The 26,467-nt window shown below is 36.7% G+C and overlaps 1 protein-coding gene across 1 annotated transcript in view; it reads left to right on the forward strand.

Moving 5' to 3' along the window:
• The window catches only part of EPHA6 (EPH receptor A6), a 771,763-nt gene that overhangs the window by 520,705 nt on the left and 224,591 nt on the right, over positions 1 to 26,467 (forward strand). The window contains exons 8-10 of the mRNA XM_087818112.1: positions 14,311 to 14,419; positions 19,589 to 19,659; positions 22,963 to 23,088. Of these exons, the coding sequence (XP_087674238.1) occupies positions 14,311 to 14,419; positions 19,589 to 19,659; positions 22,963 to 23,088 (306 nt within the window). The remainder of the gene's footprint in view (positions 1 to 14,310; positions 14,420 to 19,588; positions 19,660 to 22,962; positions 23,089 to 26,467) is intronic.

Consider the following 26,467-nt stretch of genomic DNA (forward strand, 5'->3'; position numbering starts at 1 on the left):
AATCAGCGGCCTCTCATCTCTGTAAAGGAGGGAGAAAAAAATTTAAAAGGCAGAGGAAGGATGTAATTCTGGCTAGAAAACCCCCTTACGGTACCTTCTTTGGAATCCTCTTCAGTTTTCAAGTAAAAATGACAAGACTTATGTTTACGTACCCCACTATAAATTTTTTTTAAATTCAGTAAATAACTATCTCACCGATTTGCACAGGAATAAGCAGTCCAAAGAAAAATCCAGCTTGGCTGTACATTGACAATTCTATTTTGGCTCAGAGTAGGTATTAGTTATGCTATTCTATAAGTAATATTCCCAGACTATCTTGTTTGAGGAAGGACTTTACTTTTTCAAATTATGGGGTAGATACAGTTTTGAGATTATTTAAACTTTTATAAAATTACATTTTTACCATGCATAATGCCTGGAAGAGGGCTACTCTATTCTTTTACAAATTAATCCAAGTTTCTTAGCAAAGGGAAGGAGGGAGGGAGGGAGGGGGGAGGAGGGAAAAAGCACCAAGTGGGAACATACCAAAAAGATTTGGGGTTATCTAATTGCCTTAGGAGTACATTCTTTTTTCTCTCATGTTCTGAACTGCAGCTCAAAATTCCTTTAGAATCATTCTAAACCTTTGAGAGCTAATTCTTAGAGACTCATATTCATTAGAGACTCATTTCTCACTGTATTTATCCATTTTAGGAGCTTCATGCACCTTTTCATAACTAGCTAGCTGTCTTTTTGTCTTTTTCTCTCTCTCTTCCTGATTAAATTACCTCTAGGATGATAGATTTGAAATTGTATTAAACAAAAACATGCAGTTAAGATATCCAATTAACACACTTTTTTAAAGTTATGTACCTTTAGATACATTTAAAAAAAAAAAAGGCCCAGCCGGGCATGGCTCAGTGGTTGAGCATCGACCTGGGATCCAGGCAATCGGGGTTCGATTTCTGGTCAGGGCACATGCCCGGGTTTCGGGCTCGATCAATGACTCTCTCATCATTGATGTTTCTCTCTCTCTCTTTCTCTCTCCCTCTCCCTTTCTCTCTCTGAAAATCAAAGAAGACATTTAAAAACAAACAAACAAACAAAACTTCTGTACATGAGACTGTGTCTATATCACCATTTTCCCCCAATGCTTTTACACTTAGGATGGGGCAGATGGGGGGTAGAGGGGATCAGTGGGCAGGAAAAGGGGGGACATCTGTAATACTTTCAACAATAAAGATTAATTTTTTTAAAAAAAGATGGAGAGAGAAATACTTTACTAGGAAAAAAAGGTAGAGGGAGTAAAAAAGAAATTGATGGGGTAATTCTACCTTTGCATTGATCACTGGCCTCTAGAGGTCTACAAGGCTCCAGGACTTGAATACATATGTAGAGATGGAGCATCTCACTTGGTCCATGACTGAGAACATAGCTAAGGAAATCACATATGCACCCTTCCCATAGCTTATACTGGAGAAATTGGGAGATCAGGACAGGTGAAGAATGGCAAAGCTCAATTTGGAAAATAACAATTAGAAAAATACTTTTTGTCAATCTACAGAAGAAAGCAATATAGAAAAACTCACTTGAAGCTACATAGATATACCTCATTTGCCAGAAAAAAAGAAAGTAATACATGAATTAGTCAATCTAGTAAGTATATAGAATTTAGAAATTTATGTGTTTTGTTTTTTTTGTTGTTATTGTTTTCGTTAATACTCACCCAAGAATTTTTTTCCATTGATTTTTTTTAGAGAGAGTGGGAGGGAAGGAGGGACAGAGGGAAGGGGAGAGAGAGAGAGACAGAAACATCAGTGTAAGAGGAACACATTGACCGATTGCCTCCCACACCCATCCAGCTGGGGCAGGGATCCTGCAACTCAGGTATGTGAGCTTGACCAGGAATCAAACCTGCAACCCCTTGGTCCATGGGCCGACGCTCTAACCACTCAGCCAAACTGGCCAGGGCAAAAAACTTATGTATTTTTAAAAGGAATATAAGAGACATCTATTACATTTTGTTAATCATCCAAAATTATTTAATCAAAAATTTTGTTTAATAAAACACACCAAACATATATATAACTAATCTAAGTCATTAATGTCACACACTAGAATTAAAGTATTACAAGTATTGTCAAATTTCATGTTCTAGGAAGAAAGCTGAATGTTTTAAGCAGTAAGTAGCATGACTTTTTCTATCTGTATGGGATGCTTTCTCAGAAAGCTTGACTAACTAGATGGATGTTGACTTTTACTTGCATTTCTATTTTTCCTAAAAACTCTTTGAGGCAGCTTAAAACACATATACAAAATGTTTAATAAGTTAGCACTAGAAGTAGAAAATTGACCCATAAAAACAAGAGGGAGCCCTGGCCAGTGTGGCTCAATTGATTGGGCATCATCTCATACACCAAAGGGTTGCTGGTTCAGTTCCAGTGAGGACACATGCCTGGGTAGAGGGCTTCATCCCCAGTAGGGGGGATGGTGGGGGAGGCAGCCAATCAATGTTTCACTCCCACATCAATGTTTCTCTCTATCTCCCTCTCCCTTCCTCTCTCTCTAAATATCAATTTTAAAACTCTTAAAAAGGATCAGAGGGAGAAGAGTGTCATTTGATAATTATTACCAGAGATGCAGCGCATGTGTGCCATCTCTGCCTCTGAGCCTTCTGTCAGCAGCCAGAGAGTGAAGAAGTGATCAGGCCCTCATCATATGAAGCACAAAGGCTGTAGGAAAGATAGGGGGCATTGAGGGTAACAGCCTCAGGTAGAGTTTTTCGACAAATGCATAAATTTGTTTGTTTCATATGGTATTTTCTGACCACAGCTTTTGATAGAAGCAGACACAAGGTAAAATGTCACTGATTGAAGATGATCTTTCCATGCTGGGAGGGAGAAAGGAAGGTTACTTAGTACATCACATGCATAAAGACTTTAGAAGAGAAAAATATAGTAAGTGAATAAAAAGAATCACCCTTCAAATTTCTTCTCTAAATATTTTGTCCTTTGGTCAGGAACTGAAAATTAGAATACTCTAAGTCCCTTTAATTGCAGGTATCAAATATATCATGAGCTAAGTTAAACAAAAGGAGATACAAGAACTTCCCAGGACTGCAGTGGAAATGTGTAATAAACCTAGGCTTCAAAAAGGACTGAAATAAGAAACTGGAAGGCTCTCAAAATGAAAGGCAGCCAATCTTTTTCTTGATCAACACAGCCATTCATTTCTGTTTCTCTAAAAACTAGTTTTACCTGGATCTATGTCCATTTAGAAAAAGATACCTACCTGCCCCATAGCTTGAAAGTTCACATGTCCCCTTCATTTCATCCATGTACCAAAAGCTTCAAACCGACTGTGAATCTTTATCCCAGATTCCTGAGGGACTGTGGTTGGCCTAATTTGAGTCAGTTCACCATCCCTAATCCAACTCTTAGGACTGGGACCCAGAGAAGAGAGAACAGTCTTCCAAGGCCCTACCCTGAGGGCGGAGACAGTTTCAGAGGTAGGACTAATGAGATATCTTAGAAGATGCTTACTCAGAATTTTGAGTTTAGTCTTAAATAAGACTTAGAATGTGAATTCTGTATTTTCACATTGGCAGATGATGCAAATGCTTTAAAAATAAGGTAAAGAGATACAGAAATCTACTATTGAAGCCAAGACGCCCAAACAATATTTTTGCCCATACAAAAATAAAACCTCCCCATATTTGCGCTGAAATAGGCTGGAGGCAAAGCAAAAATTGTCCTTAGGAAGCAGATTTGTATCTGCTCCCGCAATTAGGCATACTCTAGATGAAAGTGCTGAGTTCCACACCACAGGATACAGTGAGGAGAAAAAAAAAAGGTGATTGTGGCCTGGACAATTTCCGAGCAGGTGTTCCAAATCATCAAAAAGACGCCCGAGGAGTAATGCTCCCATGGAAAAAGTTATATTAAGCTGCAGAGTTCTACAACATGCTTTCCAGGATGAGCTATGGAAAAGTATACTTGCACAAAATGGAATAGGTTGTCTTGTTTTGTAGAGTTTTGATCAATTGCCTTTTGTCTCTGAGAAAATGATTTTAGTTTTGATAAAGCTGATAGCGCACAGCTCTTTCTGGCTGCAGTAGGATGCAGAATTATTTGTGCCCAGAAATCAATTCTTGTTGTTGGAAATTAAACCCAATCATCAGCATAGAAGGAGAGGCTTATTGTTCTCTCAAGATGGCACATACCCAGTTTGTCTATAATCAGCATCATATTGTAAAGGATATTAGTTTAAAAGATGAATAAATAAAACACCGCTGTTTTATATTACACAAAATAGGGAGTGGGTATGTCAGGAAGTTTTTCCCTTTGAGTTCATTTTTAGAGGGGCATTTACTCCAACATTTTCAGAATCATAATACTAAGCCTCACTTTTGAGTCAAAATTTAGTGAGAGATCAACATGCAAAACAATCTTATTTTCTTGAAAATAATAGTGGTAAGTAGTGATATAATACTGTTCCTAAAACACTCTTGAGATAGAAAACAACCAGCTTGAGCGACATAACAAGCAATGAGACATTATTAGTACCTAGTTTGGAAATATTAAGACCCACTTACCCTTCTTTCCCTCATACTAGGATATTAATGTGGATAAATACAGTCAAATCCTTTCTTCCCTGGTTCATCGTACTAAATAATACTCTCAGTATCAAGTGCCAGAACCCCAGCTGGCTTAAGGAAAAGTGGGACTTGATTGCTGTGTGTGAACTGCAGAGTCGTGAATAGCGTGAGATTCAGGTCAAATCCAGGCTCTGAACCATGTTCTCAACACTCTCCTGTCTGTTCTGCTTTCTTCTTTGTTGAATTGACCTTCAGACCTTCAGGTTCTTGCCACATGTTTACAAGAGTTTATATCTCCAATAAAAATTGAAATTCTGAGTAAACTCACATCTACTCTACTCCTGAACCTGCTAACTTGAGAAAAACCACTGGCATGCTGACTGACTGATGTCACATTAAATTTTCATGATTCTCCCCTTACCTCTCAATCCTGCTTCCTATTCTGCCTATTGATCTGTGTCTCAGATATCGAAAAGTACATAGAAACAACTGCTGAAGATGTTGTGCTGTTTTGTGTCTCCATATTTGTGGTGTTTCTTCCAACCAGAATGTCCCAGTACCTACTCACAACCTTAGTGACTTGCAGATTAGTTCTAATCATTCCAGATTTAGCTTAATAATCACCTCCTTCATTTCTTCCTATGGAGGTTATCCCATATCACCTTCACACATACCTCCATTTTAAAAACAATTTTACTCTAGTACAATTAAAGCTTACTTATCTATCTCCTCACTAAAGAGAAACTACAATGAGGACAGGAAGCCAAGCTTTAGTTTTCTTTGTCTCCCCAATCCCTGTGTAACAGCATACAGCATATTCTAAATAATTAATATTTTTGTTATTTTTGAATGACTAATAAGTTGATGAATGAGAATTTCCTCAAGAACTTTTCTAGAACTTTTTCTAAATAATCAATGTGTGTTTTGTTATCAGGATTATTTTCTTTAAACATTTTTTCTATGAAAAATAGATTCTAAATAAATCTTTGAGTTTCTAAGCCTTATGAAATTTGTGATCTCTAATGGTAATACATTTAATCACAAGCTATTTACCTCAAATCATTCTAATGGTTATATTAAGAAGCTATATCACCTCAGTGCATATATATGTCTACCAATGTGCAAATGCCCACTATTAATATGGTACATGTTGAATAGTATTTGAATTTGAGCATCATTGGTTCCCGATCAATGATCCAGGGAATTTGTGAAATTTGTAAGAAAATTATTCTACACTGGATCTTTAAAAAAAGGATGGGATATGTATGTATATATGAAAACATAAGTTCAATTGCAAAAAAAAAAAAAATGTTATCGAAGACCTCTCTATCTCAGCTGCCAGTAACAATATGAAATACAGACAGTTACAAATATTTGACATTTAAAATGTTAACAGTAGTTCCAGGTGTTTGAATGGCTCCGCCTCTTTCCCTTGTTCTTTGTTGTGTGTCACATGAAGCCTACCTGTAGCGAGGCATCTTAACTGTTTATTAGGGCACACAGGAATCTCACTTTAAAAAAGGCAGGGAGTGTTTCATCTCGCTGCTCTACTTGCCTGTGCTTCTGCCTCTCCATCAGGGTGTACCAAACTTACATTTTCCAATTATAGCTGTATCATTTGGCATTTTTATTTGACAAGTAAATTAAGGTCATCAAGAAGAATGAATCTTGAAACCTTGTGTGTCCCAAGGTAGCCACAGTGTGATGTGCCGTGTTGCATTGTTTCTGGAGAAGTGGCAGGACAGCTGTAAAATCACTTTTGGAAAAGGCGTAATCCCAGCCTAGGGTCCCTACTTCAGCAGAAATGATCCATGAGGTTTGTCTTCATCCATCTGGGAACTCAGTAACTGGCTTACTTGAGTAGAACAGCGAATTTCACACCCCCCTCCTCTGCCCTTGCCAATCTTAGAGGCATTTTCCCTGTTCATAGATGGCATCACATGTTGAAGAAAAGTAAAAGAAAAATGTTAATACAATACCATGCTGTTTAGTCTTATGGGGCCTTCTGTCCTAAAACTCCTTGATATTTATTAGCTGGAAATGATATAATCTTGTTTATTTTTACTGATTAATATGATTATGAATAATGCATATTTATAAAAAAATTTTAAAATACAATACCATGCCAATTTCTCTTCCTTTAAATATCTACTCCTTCAAAGCTTAGGCAGGAAGATATAAATAAAAATTTTAACTCACGCTATTTTCTATTAATTTATTTCTGAACATATTAAATGCCAAAATACAAATGTGTAAGGATCATCTTTGTAGCTAGGACAATTTTAAGCATTAATATTACCAAATATTGCCATTGCTCCATTGCATTCCACATAGTGGAAGTTATCATCTAGCTGAATTGAAATGTATGTAGTAAGATGATCATCTGAACTAAAAAAATAGCTGTGGTGATAGGGTAAAAAGGGGTTGAATCTAAGAAATACTTAAAATTTAAGAATGACGGGGTTGATGATGAACCTGAAGGCAAAGCCGAGAATTGTGTGAGGACTGAGTCTGAGCATTCAGGCCTGGACATCCCTAGGAATGGTGTGCCCGCTGCAGTGGGATGACTTTTACCCTCTAGACGATGGGGAAGACTCTGAATATGTCTATTTATTATTTCGAAGAAAAATTATTTGGCCACACAATGTGGGATGGATTGGGAAGAGACACTGTGGAAAGGCAATCTAATAGAAAATTATAAAACTGGCCTATTCGCATGAGGCTGATTCCTAAAATGAAGCCGTGCCCATGGTAATGACAAGATAATATAAGACATGATAAAGATTTGACTCTGGAGGTGAAGTTGTAGGGAAGGGTAAAACCAGTGAAGATCTCACTTTTCAAGCCTGGGTAGCCAAGAGAATAACATAATCTACAAAATCGCAAGATTATGTTCATCTAGGAGCAATATTTCCTCAGCTTTCACTCGTATCTCACACTCTTTTGTCTGCATTACCATACTTAGTGTTGAGATTTTACAGACTGGTTAGTCTTCATTATATATTGCTATGTCTTTCTATATGTGCCTCATTTCATAGGGTAACATCATTCCTGATTACAATAGATGACCTAAGAGGGGGATTTCTTTTCCTGAAAAAAAAAAGCATGCTAAAGATTTCCTGTATTGGTTGTCAAATACCTTAAGGTTAATTTAATTTATTGGGCACTGTCATTCCATTACTTTGTTGAGATTTCTGCTGTGCTTTAAAAAATCATTTTGGTGAAATGATGAGATAATATCCCTTGACTTTTTTACATTTCATCAAAATTTGGGAGTCATAAATAAAACATGTGCATATGAAGCAAATATACGCCATTTATTCACTGAATAGCATTTTGAGAAATATCTGCTGCCTTATTCTGACTCCCCACCAAAAAAAAAAAAAAAAAAGTAACTTCTGCCTTCCATTACTTTAAAAAGATGTTCATAACAGAAAAGAGCTAACTTTAAAAAACGATTCCACAGAAAATGACACAGAATACAAATGACAGATTTTACTTTGAAATGTAAATATAAACTAGAATAATCTTGATTACAGAGAGACAAAAATCTTATGCTTCCATAGAAGAAAACTCTTTGGTTAAAAATAGCCACAATGTTTTCACTCATACTTTCCTGGAGGCATGGAATCTATTTTTTATCTTTTTTTAAAGTATTTGGAATCCAAGTAAAGAACTTCACTTTTTTTTCCTTTTAAATAGAAATAACTAAAGTAAACCTCATTTAATGTCATCCTGGCCCGGCCGGGCGTGGCTCAGCGGTTGAGCATCGACCTAGGATTCAGGATTCAGATCAAGGTTCAATTCCCAGCCAGGGCACATGCCCAGGTTGTGGGCTCTGATCCCCAGTTGGGGGCGTGCAGGAGGCAGCAGATCAATGACAACTCTCTCTCTCCCTCTCCGTTCCTCTCTGAAATCAATAAGGATATATAAAAATAAAAATAAAAATAATGTTATGCTAATGTATGCCAAGCATTTGCTAGGTACAAAGTCTTTGTTCAGTAACAGTTTTGAACTCTTTTTGGAAATTGCTTCCTCTTACGGAAGTGTGCTTCTTTCCAAATCCATACAATGAAATATATCATTGTAATATATTTATATTTCTCTAATACTACAACTTTATTCCATTAAACAAAGGGACATTTTCTTTTTAAATATGTTTTTATTGATTTCAGAGAGAGAAAGGGAGAGGGAGAGATAGAAACATCAATGATGAGAGAGTCAGATTGGCTGCCTCCTCGAGCGCACACACACCCCACCCCAACCCAGCATGCGCCCTGACCAGGAATCGAACTGTAACCTCCTGGTTCGTAGGTCAACGCTCAAACACTGAGCCATGCTGGCAAGGTAGAAGGGGACATTTTCAATCAACCAGTCACAAATACATTTCTTTTCTTTTTTTTTTTTCTTTTTTTTTTTTAAATATCTTTATTGATTTCAGAGAGAGGAAAGGAGAGGGAGAGAGAGAGACAGAAACATCAACGATGAGAGAGTCATTGATCGGAGGCAGCCCTCAGCCCGGGCATGTGCCCTGACCAGGAATCGAACCCCAATCGCCTGGATCCTAGGTCAATGCTCAACCGCTGAGCCACACCCGGCCGGGCACAAATACATTTCTTAATATGGATTTCATTGTGTTCCTTTTTTTCAAAGGTTTGCTCTCTGTGGAGTAACTTAATGTGAGTAAATTATAGTATACATTTTCTCCTACAAAACTAATTAGAAATAATCTCCTCAGGATTAAAAAATGAATAGGTGGTGCTAACAGAAAAGTTTCCATCACAGAGGAATTTGTACTGTACTTCCATTTCGTAGATAATTTTATGGTTTATTTGTCTAAATGTCTGTTTAAATTAATCAAGTCTTTGAGGCCTCTAACCAAGGAACAACTCTTCCCTCGTCTTCCTCCTTCCAACACATTGTATTTCCAAATTCCCAGTGTGCTGACTCACTGCCGGGGGCTGTGTATTCTCTTCCAGAGCACCCCAAAATTTCCCTTTTGCGACAGTTCTTACACTTGTATTATTTGTTTGCTGTCCGTCTTCCCCAGGGAACTGTAAACCAGGAGAGCAGCAGCTGTCTTCATTCATCATCCTTGTATCCCCAGTGTCCGTCTCGGTGCCTGCCATGTCGTGGGTGCTCAGTAAAGAGCTGTTGAAGGAACTAAAAAGTTCTTAACCTTAGATTCACATTTCTAAGCTTAATCTGCTCAATTTGATTAAATGTAGAAATCTGTACTTTCTAGTAGCCCCTGCCTTCTGGGAAGCATTATCTTCAAGCATACAGAATAATTGGATTCTTCTGATTAAAATTATGTTGGGTAAACTGCCTTCACATACATAGTATAGTTACCTCCAGGGTAAGTCTTCTATACATATCAAGGGGAAAGAGAGGATACAGATTGCCCACAGGTTAACCTGAGCCTTTCTTACCAGAATCATCCAATGTAAACAATTACTCAATCCACTTACTCATGTGTCAGGCCCTATGGCTTGAATATTATATTAGTTTCTTAGGGCTACTATAGCAAATTACCACACACTTCATGGCTTAAAATGACAATTTTTTTTTTTTTCCATTTCATCAAAATTTGGGAGTCATAAATAAAACATGTGCATATGAAGAAAATTTATACCATTTATTCACTGAGGGACATTTTGAGAAATACTTTATTCTCACAGTTTTGGAGGCCAGAAGCACACTCTCTCCTGAAGCTCTAGGAAAGAATCCTTCCTTGTTTCTTCCAGCTGCTGGTGGCTCCAGGCATTGCTTGAGTTGTAGCTGCATAACTCCAGTCTCTGCCTCTGTCTTCACATGGACTTCTCCTCTTTCTCTTCTCTTCTTCTGTCCCTTATAGAATACTTGTTGTTGTATTTTGGCCCACCCAGTTAATGCAGAATGATTGATATTCTTGATTACATTGGGAGAGGGGTGATGGAGATGCCATTATTTTACTTACTACAGATACTATAGGGAATAAAGTCCCTAATAAAAAAGATAGATTACAAAAATAGCAATTTCCAAAAAACATGATCGAAATTTATTGGTAGAAATAGTACAAGGGTCTGTGGGAATACATGGCTTGAGGACCTAACCAAATCCAAGCAACCAGAAAAAAAACTTCACAAATGATGCAATGTTCAGTAGGAAGACTGAATAGGAATTCACCATGAGAGCAAATTGGGCACATTCAAGGAACTGGAAGAATTCAGCATGGTTAGAGAATGATAAGAGATGAACCTGGAGATATATACTAGAGCTATTTGTGTAGAGCCTTGTTAACAAAGTGAAGGACTTTGGACTTTATCATGAGATAAAGACAGAGCTCTGTGACTGATCAACACCAGTACAATAAGAACGCAGAAATTATCCATCAGGACCGAGAGCTGCAGCAGGTCCTGAGTGTCCCTCTTATTTCTACATGGCAAACCTTATTCTTTTCACTATTTGATTGTAGCTTAATGTACAGCACTCTTTCAGGACATTTGGTCCTGCCCAAAACATCCACAGAGATATTTGGTTCATGCCAAAAGGCCCTTGAAATTCGGTCCTATCAAAAATGCTCATGAGTGTATTTGATACATGCGAAGTGGTCCTTGATATTTAGTCCTGTTGAAAACGACCACTCTTAAAATGTGAATTACAACAAAAATAACGTAAACAAAATTTTCACAAGTTAAATGTATTATTTTATGAATCATGGACAAATGTCTCCATGTACATTTTGGACAAGACCAAACATGACCAGATATTGAGGACCTTTTAGCATGGGCCAACTGTCTCAGGTGACATTTTGAACAGAACCAAATATCAAGTAGCAAGTCTGTAACACAGTATCATAGTAAAATTGCTCTGAAAGATTGTGATAAGGATATTTAATTCAACAATCTCATTTCACAGGCATAAAATCAAGGTCAAGCAAGGCTATGATTGTTCTGGGACATACAAAAGAGCTGGATCTAGCCAATTGTTGTGTTAGTGAAAATGGCCCTATAACATACTGTCAGTAGTATGGGCTGGGAGCCTGACGAAGCATGGTTGGGGTGCCAGCTTTCCTGTGTACAGGAAGTATGACCTTAGGCAAGTAATATACATAACCACTTAAACCAGGATCGATAATAGAACCTACCCATTAAGACGATTGTGCAGATAAATTGGATAATGGATTTGAAGCACTAAGCATAGTGCTAGAGGATAGTTTGCTATTAAATAAATAGTGGCTGTTGATGATGATGATAATGTTTTCATGATCATCTCAGCCTATCATTTATAGCTTTTTACTCCCAGTATATTAGTGCATCACATCATACACTCAAATTTTCGAATGACATTTACATATATATGTTATTCTCTACAAAGGAGATTAGGATTTAGGATTCCTAGTGCAGAGGGTTAAGAAATTAGATAGGACTATGCACTTTTCCTTGTCACAACTTTATGTTCTGTTACCTAATAAAAATTTTAATTAAAGCAAAGTTCATAAATATGTAATCACAAGAGTAGAAAAGAAGATATATTAGTAAAATGGGCAGTTTACCAAACTATTATTTAAATAAAACAACACGATTTTTCATAAGAGGCAATATGATTTTCAAAAGGCACCCAATTACATAATCTCCTCCATCTGAACTTTGAATACATGGTCTCAATAAATTACTTGCTATCTGGCTCCATGAAAATATATGCTCCAGGTTTAAAACTCTTGAACTATATTACGTATTTTACAAATACAGCAGTTGCTAAGTAAATAATGTTTTCTTTTTAAATGCCATTTTATCTTCAAAAGGTTAATGTTGTTTTCTATGATATCTGTTTCTTACAATTGTTATTCAATAATTTTTAGTAAGAAAATATGACCTTTTAAAGCATACATTAATTCCCATGATATCAATGCTAGTTTGAAGATTAGGAAATTCAGTCAGAACCTAATAAAAATCTTTCATACATTATATACTGGATAAGATGCAACCATTTCACTTGTCTCTGTACAAATTGAAAACTCAATATTCAAATAAATTGCCTGAAAATATCTTGATTAAATCATAGTGACTAAAATCTAATTCCAGCGTTTAATACATTTCTTACTGAAAACTAAACATAAATGACTATTGTTTTTATTTACATATAGGTTTCTTAAGAGGCATCTTAAGTGCTGTAACTGGTTTTTTACTGACTCAATAATAACATTTAAGGTTCAGATATTCTCTAGTAGAGATGCCATTTTTATGAGGAAGTTGTTCTGTTAATTGTTCTTGGGATATAAATTTGCATGTGATATACTGCGTACTTGATTCTCAGAGAGCTTTTCTGTTGAAGCCTTAAAGTACTCAAGTTTAATAAATTAATATGGTAGAGAATTAAGTAGTTTGCTTGTCAAACATATTCTTTCTTCGATTCAATTTGCTACTTATAACTGATTAGATTAGTGGATTTTTATAGTGATCAAAATAAAAATCAAGCTTTATTCAAGTTAAAGGATATTAAAAGGACTGATTGATTTAATATTTTGGAATATTGATAATTAACTGAATTATTATTGTGAGTTATAGCATAGGAAGGAAAAATGAAACAATTATCTAGAAGCCTGAATTCTGGTGGTAATCATATGTGAGCTTGGGCAAGTTCTTTAACTTCTCTGGGCTTCAGTTTTCTTATCACTGTTATTAAGCAATTGCCCATATCCTATCCCATAAAAATTATATCCAATTAAAATTTCAGTAGTACAAAGGAGAAGTGCTAATGAACTAATTGAACTAATATATTTTTAAAGGTTTCTAAAAGGCAGCCCATGCAGTTTTAAGAAATGATTTTGTCAGAGACAGGTAATATGTTGTTGCCTTATGTTATCTAGTCTTTTCATCAGTAAAGGAAGCTTTTAAATATCATTTTCTTAATTACTGCCAGATATCTGAGTACCAACTATTTATACCCTTGTGCTGTGAATTTATAACTTTAAACTTGAATTAAGCACTACTAAATATAAAAACAGTCATTTTTTTTTTAATCTGAGAAAAATATTTCTCCTTCACTTTTTAAATTAAATTTATTGGGGTGACACTAGTTAATAATATTATATAGGTTTCATGTATATAAGATGGTCATTCTTAAAATGAATTATACAATAGTTTTTCCACCTTGTAGAAAAAGACAACAAAACAGTGTGTGAAGCCCGGTTTGTTGGCAGAGTGTTTAAGGAAATAAATTAGCGCTTATATAAACAAAGCACTTTAGCCCATCTGCTGATTTGATTTTGCAGCACATACTCAATCTTAGGCGGTGCACCGCCCTGGCCAAGAGGCCGCGTCGCTTGAGCGCCGCCCAGGCACCGAGAAGTCCCGGGCTCAGTGCTTGCTTGGGGCGTGCTTGCTGTGGGCCAGGCCGGGTCCCCAGTAGGGGGCTGCAGGAGGCAGCCCATCCAGGACGTTTCTCTCTCCCTCTCCCTTCCTCCCTCTCTAAACTCAATAAAAACATTAAAAAAAAAAAAAAAAAAGAGGTGTGGTATTAAGAATCCCTCTACTTTATTAGTGTTTTTGTAAAAAAGAAGAAAGGGGTAGGCTGTGGGTTATGACCTTAATCTTCAGCCCTTCTTTGGGGTTTGCAGCCTGTGTGCCCAATAAAGGGCAAATATGATGGGGGTTTGGCATCCATTAGCACATTTTCAAGCATACACCAGTTGTGAAGTAATTTTGGTAATGAAATGTCCCCAGGAAATGTTCGCCTTGTGTCTGTTTCAGCTTCCGACATGGCGGTGGAGCAGGGCCAGATTCTCGTGATAGCCACCGCGGCCGTTGGGGGATTCACTCTCCTGGTCATTCTCACTCTGTTCTTCTTAATCACCGGCAGGTAACTGGCATCTACCAGGGTATTCCCAAGATTTGCGAATAACGGTTTTTTAACACTACACTGCGTATCCAAATGCTTTTAAGCGTAACAAAGCCCACCCGAGAGAAAAAGGGATCGGGTCCATTCTGCTCCGAGAGGGGACGTTGTGGGAGGAGACCACGGCTAGTTCTCTGTATCCACAGGCCTCGGAATGTGAGGCAGCCAGAGAGGTGATAGAAACACTTTGAAAGCTGTGAATGATGAAGTTCTACTTAATAAGTTAATTCTGAGTTTTCCCTTCACTACAGATTATGCCATAAAAGAGATTTAAAGAAAATTTATCAGAGAAATTGAACAATTTATATGAAAGTTCTTTATAAACTTAGTTACAGAAATATGTCATTTTTAATCCATTAAATATTGAAGGAATCTATATTGGAATTATATGAATTGGTTTTATAAATCCAATATTTCCTAACTTTAGAGCACTATGGATGAAAATTTAAAGTAACAATACATTTAATATAGCAGAAGACCCAGATCTGAATCCTGACTAGCTGACTAACTTCACCTATCTAAACCTTAGATTTCATGTATACGATCTTCATTCACATCTCTGTACTTCTGCTTGGTATTGACAATACAGAAATGTGAGTGAAGATAATATGTATGAAAGTATTTAAAAGAATAAGTGTTACTCCTTATTGAACCCTTGATCTTAGGCCCAGATTTTTGTCAGAAATTGTGAATATCTTCAGATCATCATATTTTCATTCCTTCTAGGAATACCTGGAGAATTTCCTAATAGTCTGAAACACACTCATCCTGAAAACTGCCAATGATTTAAAACTACAATAAGAATTTCAGTCCAGTCGTACATGTCCATGCTGACTCCAGCTAAAGTACACCATTTCTACTGGAAAACCCCAGTATTTAATAATGAGCCAAAATAACAAATAACTCCTTTCACGGCCAGTATTTCAGTGAACTAGAAACAACCCCTGTGTTACTCATTTTTAAAACTCTACTTATATACATAATTTATGTAAATTTATTGAAAATGACAGAGGATATGCATATGTGAAAAATTGTTATCTATACTTTTGACAGCAAATGAAAGTTTCAGATCTATAAACTGACAGTACTTAGAAGGCACTTATCCAGTGTAGGTTCCTGACAAAATATAACTGCTACCTGTTAAGAGTGTATCTGATTTAATTGTCACAAACCTACTTTTACAGAATTTATCAAGGAACAAAGAAACACATTAATATTCCAAGGTGGTTAAATTGAAATGGTGACTTCTTTAGGAAATTAACTGTAAAAGGGGCACATTTACCCTATGTTTACTTAAAAATTTAATGTGTATAAACAGGCATAGTATTACTCTTATAATTAACAGTGTCTTGTAATCTCCTGCTTTGGGGGCTGATTAGCTGATAGGAGAATGCTAACAACAATAAGAAAAATTATATACATATGAAAGAAAGCAGGAAATAATGATAAACTCACCCAATAAAAAGTACTAGTTTGGGCATGCCATGGCACCACCATCAGATATTGTTGGCCATCACTCTCCTGTTTCTCTCTCCCTTAACACTAGAGCTAACTAACCTCTCGCCATCATCAGCTTTAATACAATCGTCTTTTATAGTGGGCAGAAAACAAAGTTTGGTGTCTCTAAACCAACCAACTATTAGGTAGAAAACAAAATATTCAATACTATAGCCTTCAAATACCAAACATGACCTACAAAATTCTTAATGACTAACAGAGGACAACTGGCTATTTAAAGAAAAAACAAAACCCTCCACATCCTGGTGGAGATCTGAGTTTGTTTGCTTTAAAAAAAAAAAAAAAAGGTAAGATTTTTTTTTTCCCCCTGATCCTATCTAGTACTTTTTTGCAAGAAGAGGGATTGGAAGGCAACAATGCCTAGGACAGGAAAAAAAGATGCCAGAGGTTAATGTGGCAAGTCTGGAAAAAGGAAGGAAAGAAGAGAATGAAAGCATTTTAGTGCATGTAAAGTCACTGTGACAATTTGGTTGGGTTAAAAAAATTAAAATGCCAACATTTTGGGGGTAGCTACATGTTTAGTAAACTTTATTAGAAAAATGTTAAGTAGGAGAATAAACACTACTATATTTTCACTGCCATTTATAACATACGCACTGCCCATGCATTTGAATTTGGCGGCATTGATATCTTGATACTGCTCTATCATGAGTTGCACGTAACTTAAAGATAATCAGTTTGGAGCCTAGAAAGATTATTTAACTATTAAAGTTCCATGAAGTCCTACAAGGCGATCTTAATTCCAACTATATAAATTATATTATGTTAATTAGATTATAATAATTTATATGTGATGGTTAATTTGATTCAGAAAGACTATTTTTTTAGTTGAAAGTTTTTTTGAAGAAGCTTGGGGTACTTTCTTCAGTATAATTTTATTTAAACAGCAATGTCATTTTTCCCCAATTTAAAAAGAAATGACTCTAATTTCATAATGGAAATTGATTTAAATGACCTTTTTAATAGTAATTCCATATATGGCAAACTTGGATGTAATTCTTAAGTTAAATTCGTATGTATTTGTAGAACAGAGGTTAAGTCCTTATTTTCTCATAGAATACAGTATTTCTGCAAATGATATAAATAGCACATATATAATGATATAAACAGCAAATACCCATGTAGAAAAGCATTTCATTAAAATATCAGAAAGTATTTCCTTGGCATGAAAGCAGACTTATAGAACAGTGGGACAGAATAGAGAGCCCAGAAATAAACCTATGTGTATATGGTCAATTGTTATATGGCAAAGGAGGCAAAAACCTATGATGGGGTAAAGACAGTCTATTGAATAAATGGTGTTGGGAAAATTGGACAGATACATGCAAAAAAATGAAAGACCACCTTCTTAAACCATATATAAGAATAAACTCAAAATGGATTAAAGATTTAAGTGCAAGACTCAATACCATAAAAATCCTAGAATAAAACGTAAGGAGTAAAATCTCAGACATTTCTCATAGCAATATTTTTTCTGATATATCACCCCAGGCAAGGGAAACAAAAGAAAAAATGAAAAAATCGGACAGCAAAAGAAACATTAAACAAAATGAAAAGACAACCCACTGAATGGGAGAACACATTCACCAATGATACAACTGATGAAGGGCTAATATCCAAAATTTATAAAGAATTCATGCGACTCAACACCAAAAACAATCCAATTAAAAAATGGGCAAAGGACCTAAATAGACACTTTTCCAAAGAGGACATAAAGATGGCCAAGAGACACATGAAAAGATGCTTGAAGTTGCTAATCATTAGAAAAATGCAAATTAAAACCCCAATGAGATTATCACCTCACACCTGTCAGATTGACTATCATCAGTAAATCAACAAACAAGTGCTAGTGAGGGTGTGGAGAAAGGGAACCCTTGTGCACTGTTGGTGGGAATGCAGACTGGGGCAGCCACTGTGGAAGACAGTATGGAGTTTCCTCAAAAAATTAAAAATGGAACTCTGTTTGACCCAGTGATTCCACTTCTGGGGATATATCTAAAGGAACCCAAAACACTGATTTGAAAGAATACATGCACTCCTATGTTCATTGCAGCGTTATTTACAATAGCCAAGCTATGAGGCGAGCTAAGTGCCCATCAAAAGCTGTGGTACACTTAGGTAATAGCATACTACTTGACCATTAAAAAGATAGAAATCTTACCATTTGAGAAAGCATGGATGAACCTAGGGGTTATGGTAAGTGAAATAAGTCAGTCAGAGAAAAATAAATACCACACGATTTCACTTACATGTGGAATCTAAAGAATATAAATCAACAAACAAAACAGAAGCAGACTCCTGGATACAGAGAACAGACTGATGGTTGCCAGAGGGGAGGGGGGCTTGGGGGCTGGGTGCAAAGATGAAGGGATTGAGAAATATAGATTGGAAATTACCACACAGTCATGGGAATGTAAGTACAGCATAGGAAATATAGCCATTAATATTGTAATAACTACCATGCCTTTTGGTTACTGGAAATATCTGGGGGAAAGTATATGGTTGGCTAACCACTATGCTGCACAACTGAAACTAATACAAAATAATATTGAATGTAAACTGTAATTGAAAATTTTTTAAAATAAAAAAAAAAAAATTAAAAGAAAATATCACCCTAACACATAATAGGACAAACTTAAAAGAAGACATTACAGTCATTGTAGGTTACATATGTTTGGCCTAATAAACTTGCGAGAAGGACTGAAATGCTATCTTTTCCTGAAGCAGAATTTGAATACTACTTAGAGAGAATTTAATGATAAAGAAAAAATTTGTACTAAATTATTTTTAGCGTTCCATTTTCATGCTTGCCAATTTATATGACATCAGAAATTGCTTTAACATTCTACATGCTGGGGAAAACAATTTCAATTGCATAAGATAAAAATAACTCATTTTGAAATCTCTCTTAAGCACTTTGGTAGAGAAGCATTCGTTTGAGATTCTTCTATGAAAACTGTAAGACATTTCTGAATAAATACTGAATTTGCCATGGGATTTGAAGCAAAATTCATACTTAAAGAACAAATTGTGTGCCACAGATGTATTCTGTTTAACCATTTAGAATTAGCAACTTGATGAACTGTCAGATCATATGGCTGTTGATGAATTTATTCATGTTGAAGAAGTCATGGGAGATAAACACCTGCTTCTGTTCTTCAGAGCATGATTATCCCGAGAGAGAACAGACATGCTGCTACCAAATTTCTGACGTTAAAAAAAAATCATACCATTTAGCAGAAGATAGTTGTCTACATTTCTGAGATTCTGACTCAAAACCATTTTTTCATTTGACTTTTCATTTGTTGCACTAACTCTAGCTATTAGAAGTCATATAAGAAAGGACATGATAGTTATTGCTGATTATAAAATATTTTTCTAAGATTCCTATCATTTGGATCAATCAGCCCACTTGAGAGTGTTATTTTCTTATCTGGGGCTGATTTTGATGCATACAAAAAACTTTCTGTAGAGTATTTTCACATGTTATAAAGATGTTCTTAAAAGTGGTCTTTATGGTAAGGACTTTGCCCATGAGTGGTGTGTATTTTAATTGGCTTTGGTTCTCATCTAGCATAATTTGAAAAATTAGATTTTGTTTACTTTTTTTTAAAGGTGCCAATGGTACATTAAGGCAAAAATGAAGTCAGAAGAGAAGAGAAGAAACCACCTACAGAATGGGCACTGTAAGTAGTGGAGACTCTCTTCCATTGTTTTGTGCTGTTCCAGCAATTCAAGAGTTCCTTGTAAACCTGGATCGGTGAGTTAAGAAAGCCAAAAAATTTACTTCCAACCTTTCAGCATTAAAACTTTTCATCTGGTTTCCAGGTTTGTTGGTTGGAAGTGCACCTGCTTCTCATTAGATGATATTGCTTTTTTCCTAATTCTGCTTGCTGAAAAGCAAGACAGGCCGAATATGCTAAAAAGAAGACTGATTTATATCTAGCTATTTACCACTCAAAATGTCTCCAGTGTGTGAGTTGGTTTTATGTAGTGGAGCAGTGGCCACAGAAATATTATGGAATCCTTATTCCTTCTCGTAAGAACTGTCATTTAAACATACAACAAATCAATGTACAGTTTATTGACACTAAAGAAGAAAATCAGCTCCGTTACTCTGAGAATATGTATGAAATCCTTGAGCTGACTACAAGGTTATATCCATTTGAAGGATCTCTTCCCAAGCAAGCTGTAATTACCACTATAGTTGGTTTGATAGTTGCCACCCTCTCCTCCCCAACGCCTACTTCACCTCCATCTCCAAATGGCAAACTACTTTGTCAAGGCAGTTCCTCTGTAGTGAGACGCTGAATTAACAAGAAAGGGATGTTCTCTAATTAACCGCAGTGTAGAGATAATATGTGAGGCGAGTTGTTTAACTATTTAAGCTCATCTTCTACTTCAAATTGAGCCAAATGAATAAGGGACTTTTAAAACTATGTCACCATCCAGGGGAGGGAAGGGATTTAAGTGAGGAAATTACAAACTAGAGGGATGATTTAGGGCTATTTCTAAGGTTCACATGATTTCTCTGAGTGGTCTAAGGACCATGTGCATTGCAATATTCCACTCTCACTCACCTAAATTCTGATTCAGAAGGTCCAAGGTAGGGCCAAGACATGCATTTTCAGCAAGCTCTCCCAGGTTGTTCTTTTGTACAATAAGTTTGAGGCTCCCTGCCCTGGCAGGGAAGGGAGAGCTGAGACAGCCGATACCAGGCATGGAACAAGCTGGAAACGCTTTAAACAGATGCAGAAACATGGATCCAAACACCTGGACAGATAACTTATGCTGAGCAACCTTAAGATTCACTGGGGGGCCTTTAGAACTGAAATGCAGAAGAAAGAAATGTTCCTGAGGTATTTATTATCTGTTTTCCAACTAGCAGTTTAGCATAAACTAAACCAGATGGGCCCAGCAAGAAGCAACGAAAATAACCCGAGTTAGCCAAGGAGGCAGAAGAAAGATAAACCAATGTTTTAAAAGACCAGAGATAAGTTAAATGAGTAACCAATTAAAATCAGTACTAAATTGAGTTTTTTTCCCCATACGACATATATTGTGTGTACGAGAAAAACGTGATATTAACTAATCAGTTTATTCCTTAGAAATATGTATCATCTTGAATAATCGAATAGTTGAATCGTTAAAACACGTATTTGTTAATAAATAATACCTGCTTTCTGTGTCGAAAGCAGTATCAGTCCGATACCACTGGCCATCTAGTAGAAGCCACTGAACTTGAGTTTATAGTATTCAAACTGAAGTCAGAGCTCCTACTAAATTACAAAACTGTCATTCAGGATATATAAGAAATACAGGTTATCCATTCTCCTTTTCTCCCACCTGAACTTTGGGAAATCAAGAAAAGCATAGTAGCCCTGGCGGGTATACAGCTCAGTTGGTTGGAGCATCATTCCGTACCCCAAACGGTAGCGGGTTTGACTCCTGGGCAGGGCACACACCCAGGTTGCAGGTTGGATCCCTGGCAGGGGTGCATCCAGAAGGCAACTGATCAATGCTCCTCTCTCTATCTCTCCCCCCCTCCCTTGTTCTCCCCCTTTCCTCTCTCTAAAAAAAAAATCAATAATTTTTTTTTTAAAGCATAGCATTTCAGAATATTGTCAGGTCTAAGTATACCTAGAAATACGCTTCACTACTGCTGTTTTGAGAAGTACTAAATGTCTCATGGGTGCATATCCAGTACTAGAAGACAGCAGGCAAAAAAGGAATAAAAGAAATCAGCAGGCATGGAAGAACTCATGAAGCAAATTATTGCTAACAACGTTCATTTCATTACCTTTTCTAAACTCACTTAATTATCTGTTTGCTTACTTCTGAGATTTTTTTTCTTAAAAGAGCATGTTTCTAAGGAGACCTAGACGACACTTATGTGTTGATGGCTTTCAAAATCTAAGCCACAAAACCAAGTATCATCCACTACCCCACAAATTTCCATAGATCATTTCATCCCTACTAATTCATATTCAATAATAATTTATATTCAATATTATATCTATGCAAAGGCCAAACATTTTGCTGTGTGCTTATTACCTATAAAACCATACCTAAGGTATTTGGAAGTATACAGAGATGTATAAGAGAGGATCTCCTCTCCTCCAGGAGCTAGAAATCTAACATGGAAAACAACCCAAGGAGCAAAACGGAGGAGTGACCACAGGCAGTCTGTGATCTCTGCTGACACTGAAGAAGTTGCAGATGTATATGTAATGACATATTCAAGTTTTCCCAACCATCCCTGTCTTAACTGCCTGTGGGCAGTGAGCACTCCGTCCCCACCAGAAAAGTAGCCAGTGACCAGCTCTGTGCCTGGGATTCCTACCCTTCCCTCCCGGATTGACAGGGGGTCCTTTTCAGGATCATGTGCTTTCTGGCCATGGAAGCAACTACAGGAACACAGAGAAGGGCTATTATTGGTTGTCATCTTCTGACACTGTGCCTTGGGGTCTGTTCTTTACTGCCTAAGAGTATCTGGAAGCGGGGAGACCCCAGGACTGGGGCATAAGTTCAGGAAAATCCAGTGCCTTAGAGTACAAAGAGTCTAGGATGGACACAACAGGCTTGCTTGTTTGGGGGACAAGAGGTGGGTGGGAGAAGGCTCATGCCTCATTTCCTCCGTGCCCTGAGCTGGATCAGATGTGAAAGGTATGGGTTGTCAGTGGTAAGTGAGCTGATTAAACATTTTACAGAAATATAATTAAAAATGTGCTTTCTGGAACCTGTCAGCTCACTTTCTATTAAACCACCAGGTCATTTTACATTAGCAGCCAATAAAATTTTTATTCTAAGTACTCAAAGCTTTCATGGAGTGGGGGAGGATGGGGGGGAGGGGCAGAAAGAGAAAAAGAAATTTAAGTAATTAACAAGAATGAATATTTCAATAAGTGACTCCTCATTTTAAATATTCACAAGATGTGTAATTACTAAAAATATCTTTTAAACTAAAACACTCTTTTATTCTGTTTCAGTACGCTTCCCAGGAATTAAAACTTACATAGATCCAGATACATATGAAGATCCATCCCTAGCAGTCCATGAATTTGCCAAGGAGATTGATCCCTCAAGAATTCGCATTGAGAGAGTCATTGGGGCAGGTAAACATAAAGTCTACACTTTTGAAGATATAATTCCCTAATAGTTTAACTGGTTTATCAATATAATATTTTAAATCTTAGCAGTTTTAGTCATTGAAAATTTTTAAGAAATGAGAATTAAAGTTGTTATTTTTTTTTTAAGTATTTTAAGCGCCTTAATTCAGTTTCCAAACAATGAGAAAATTCAGAAAAGTTACTTTTAACATCTGTACTCTTCCTTCAGTATGGAGATAAATTACAATAAAACTAGAGTAATTCGGGAATTTATTTTTAAAAATGTAACTTCAGGAGTTTGTCACAGGTTATTATAGATTTACTCAAACCCCAACATCTATAGACATATACTATAATTACTACTAATATTGATGACCTTGAGGCTCTGCAAGATCCAGAAGTGTTCTGAGAATCATTAAGGGTAAAATTAGGATCAATATAGTTATACATTATTTTAATGTAAGTAATTTTCCCTATGTAGAATTTTCAAACACTCAGACCACTATATTATTAAGCTATTCTGGATAAGTACAAATTTATTGTGAATCAGCTTTCAAGAATTTATTCTATACATTACTTAGAGCACAGGCTAAGTCAATGTAATAAAGAGACCCCAGATTATTCATTCCTCTTTGAAGTCCTTGACACAAGGTGAATAATCCATGCTGGCCCAGGAGCTTTCATTCAGATCTTGAAAGGACTCGAGTTCCTTCTGTTCTTTGCTCTGCCTTCCCCTAGTGTATGTATCATCTCTGAATGGTCAAAGCTGGCTCACTAGCACCTCTCTTCCAGCCTGTGAAAAGATGGAAAGAGTTGTCTCTTTGGCTTTATTTTTAAGGCAATTACCTGGAAATTGCAAATATGTCTGTTCACATCTTAATGGTCCAAATACAGTAATGTGGACACACTTAAGTGCAAGAGAGTTTGGAAATATAATCTGTGACCAGCAACCATGCATGCAGCTAAAGTGGGGAGAGGGAATTAATTACTAAAGAGGGAGGAGAAACTGGATCCTGAAGGAGGGTATTGGTCTCCTCTAGATGCTGGATATCTGTGCAATACTTTGGACAGAGCAGAATATAGCAAGGCGTGGTCATTCCAGCCAGGTAGCATAGCTATGCAAAGGCCAAAATTATTCCTTATGCCTTTCAAAGCTTTTCTTCACCTGAAGGACCACCTAAATAATTAGCTGGGACCAGTGCAAAATGAAAATGTAGAGTTCCTTGTTAAAAAGTGATTAATGCCTGGCCAGCGTGGCCCAGTGGTTGATCACTGACCCATGAACCAGAGGTCACAGTTCAAATCCCAGTCAAGGCACATGCCCGGGTTGCAGGCTGGATCCCCAGTAGGGGAAGTGCAGGAGGCAACCAATCAATGACACTTATCATTGAGGTTTCTATCTCTCTCTTCCTCTCTCTGAAATCAATAAAAACAAAAAAAAAGTGATTAAGAATTTTAAGCCCTAGCCAGCTTTGCTCAGTGGTTAGAGCATCAGTCTGAGGACTAAAGGTTCCTGGGTTCGATACTAGGCAAGGACACATACCTCGATGGCAGACTCAATCTCAGGCCCCATGGCCATGTGTGGAAGGCAACCAATTGATGTGTCTTCTCACATTCGAAGTTTCTCTCTCTCTCACTGTCTCTGAAAAGCAATGGAAAAAATATCCTCAGGTGAGAATTTAAAAAAATTTTTTAAAGTGGTTAAGAATCTTAAGATAGCAACAAGAGCATTAAATAAATGGCAGGGCCCTTCTAAGCTCAAGGCTCTGCATGACGACTCCCATTGAACTGACTCTGTTTCCCAGGTACACAAAGAACTAGCACAGTCTCAAGAATTCCAGGGACAAGTGTAGAGAGTCCCTTGTGTCACTTGATTCCCTATGCACAGTGGATCATCTCATCTCTTATATAGCCAGGTCTCCCTCCAAAAGCTGACACAAGGGTCCTGTACATTTAATCCTAGTGCTTGCAGTCAAAAAGAGGCTGTCAAATCAGAAAGATTAAGAGCCTGGAATGTAGCCAGAGTCTCTGTCCATTTCTACTGAGCATAAAGAACATCAATAGGCAATAAAGGCATAATTGAAAAGAGTAATTGCATTATATTCATTTAGTTTGGTGGTTCGTTTTCTTGAGATAGCAGAAGAAGAGAGGAAGAAATGAAGTCGAATAACTCCGTCACACCGTGTCTGGCTTTCTTCTCTGACATGTTCTTTTATGCTGCAGTGTTCCATACTCTCATAGATACAGCAGAGCTTCTTCTCTCATAGCCCTCTGTGCAGAAATTAAACACCACTGTCTGAAATCATATTAAAAGATAAAATCAAATATCTAAAGTATAAACAAAGAAATTAAATTTTACTTCAGATTCAGGGTTTTTCCAGATCAAATATAGATTTTCCCCTGGAAAAAATGTGTAACAGACACTACCAAAGTAAACAATAAGTATTAATGGGACTGTTTTAATATCGTAGTCCCCCTGCTTCATCTAAACTCTGGTAAATTATAATGGGATTCCTCTCATTTGCCAAAGACAACATCTAAACCATGTAGTCAATCCTACATCAGTGTCTCCTTTTTATATTTATTCATCTTTGACTATTTCAACTTTCAGATAATATGATAGGCACCCTTTTACTGTTCATCTTCAGGAAAATCATAAAAGTAAAAATGTTTTATGAAACAAAATTGTTATAACTTTCCTCTTTGTGCTCCTGACCAGTACTACTCCGTTAATTAAATTCATTAGGTCATACTGGTCGAGTGGCTCAGTTGATGGAAGCATCATCCTGTACACCAAAAGGTTGAGGGTTTGATTTCTGAGCAGGGCACATACCCAGGTTGAAGGTTCGATCCCTGCCCTGGAAGCATACCAGAAGCAACCGATCAATGTTTCTCTCTCACCTCTCACATCGATGTTCCTCTCTCTCTCTCTTCCCCTTCCTCTCTCTCTAAAAAATAAACAAAACATATTATATCCTCAATGAGGATTAAAAACAATTTTTTTAAATGTATTAAGTTGCGTTTCTAAAACTCTAATTGCATGTGAAAAAAAGTTCATGAATGTGTGAACTTTTCCTACAGCAGCAGTGTGGAAAAGCATTGTTCAGTCAAACTAAATTAATAGAGTTATGTAACATCTATGACATAGTTGCACAATTGGTTATTTGCCCAATTTTTTACTGTAAATGCTTTCCTCAAGTTGTCTCATATCCTTTATTATTTCCCCCCACCTATTCGATTGTGTCTTCTTAGACTCCATTTCATCATCATCTGTAGGTGTTAGGTATTCCCCTGGGAATGTAAATTAAGGGACTTAAGTGGCTGTATAGGTGCTGGGCAGAGGTGGGGTAGAGTGGGGGACATGGGAGAACGAAACAAGATACCA

The sequence above is a fragment of the Miniopterus natalensis genome, chromosome 6 (genome assembly GCF_054644295.1).
Source record: "Miniopterus natalensis isolate mMinNat1 chromosome 6, mMinNat1.hap1, whole genome shotgun sequence".
NCBI lineage: Eukaryota > Metazoa > Chordata > Mammalia > Chiroptera > Miniopteridae > Miniopterus > Miniopterus natalensis.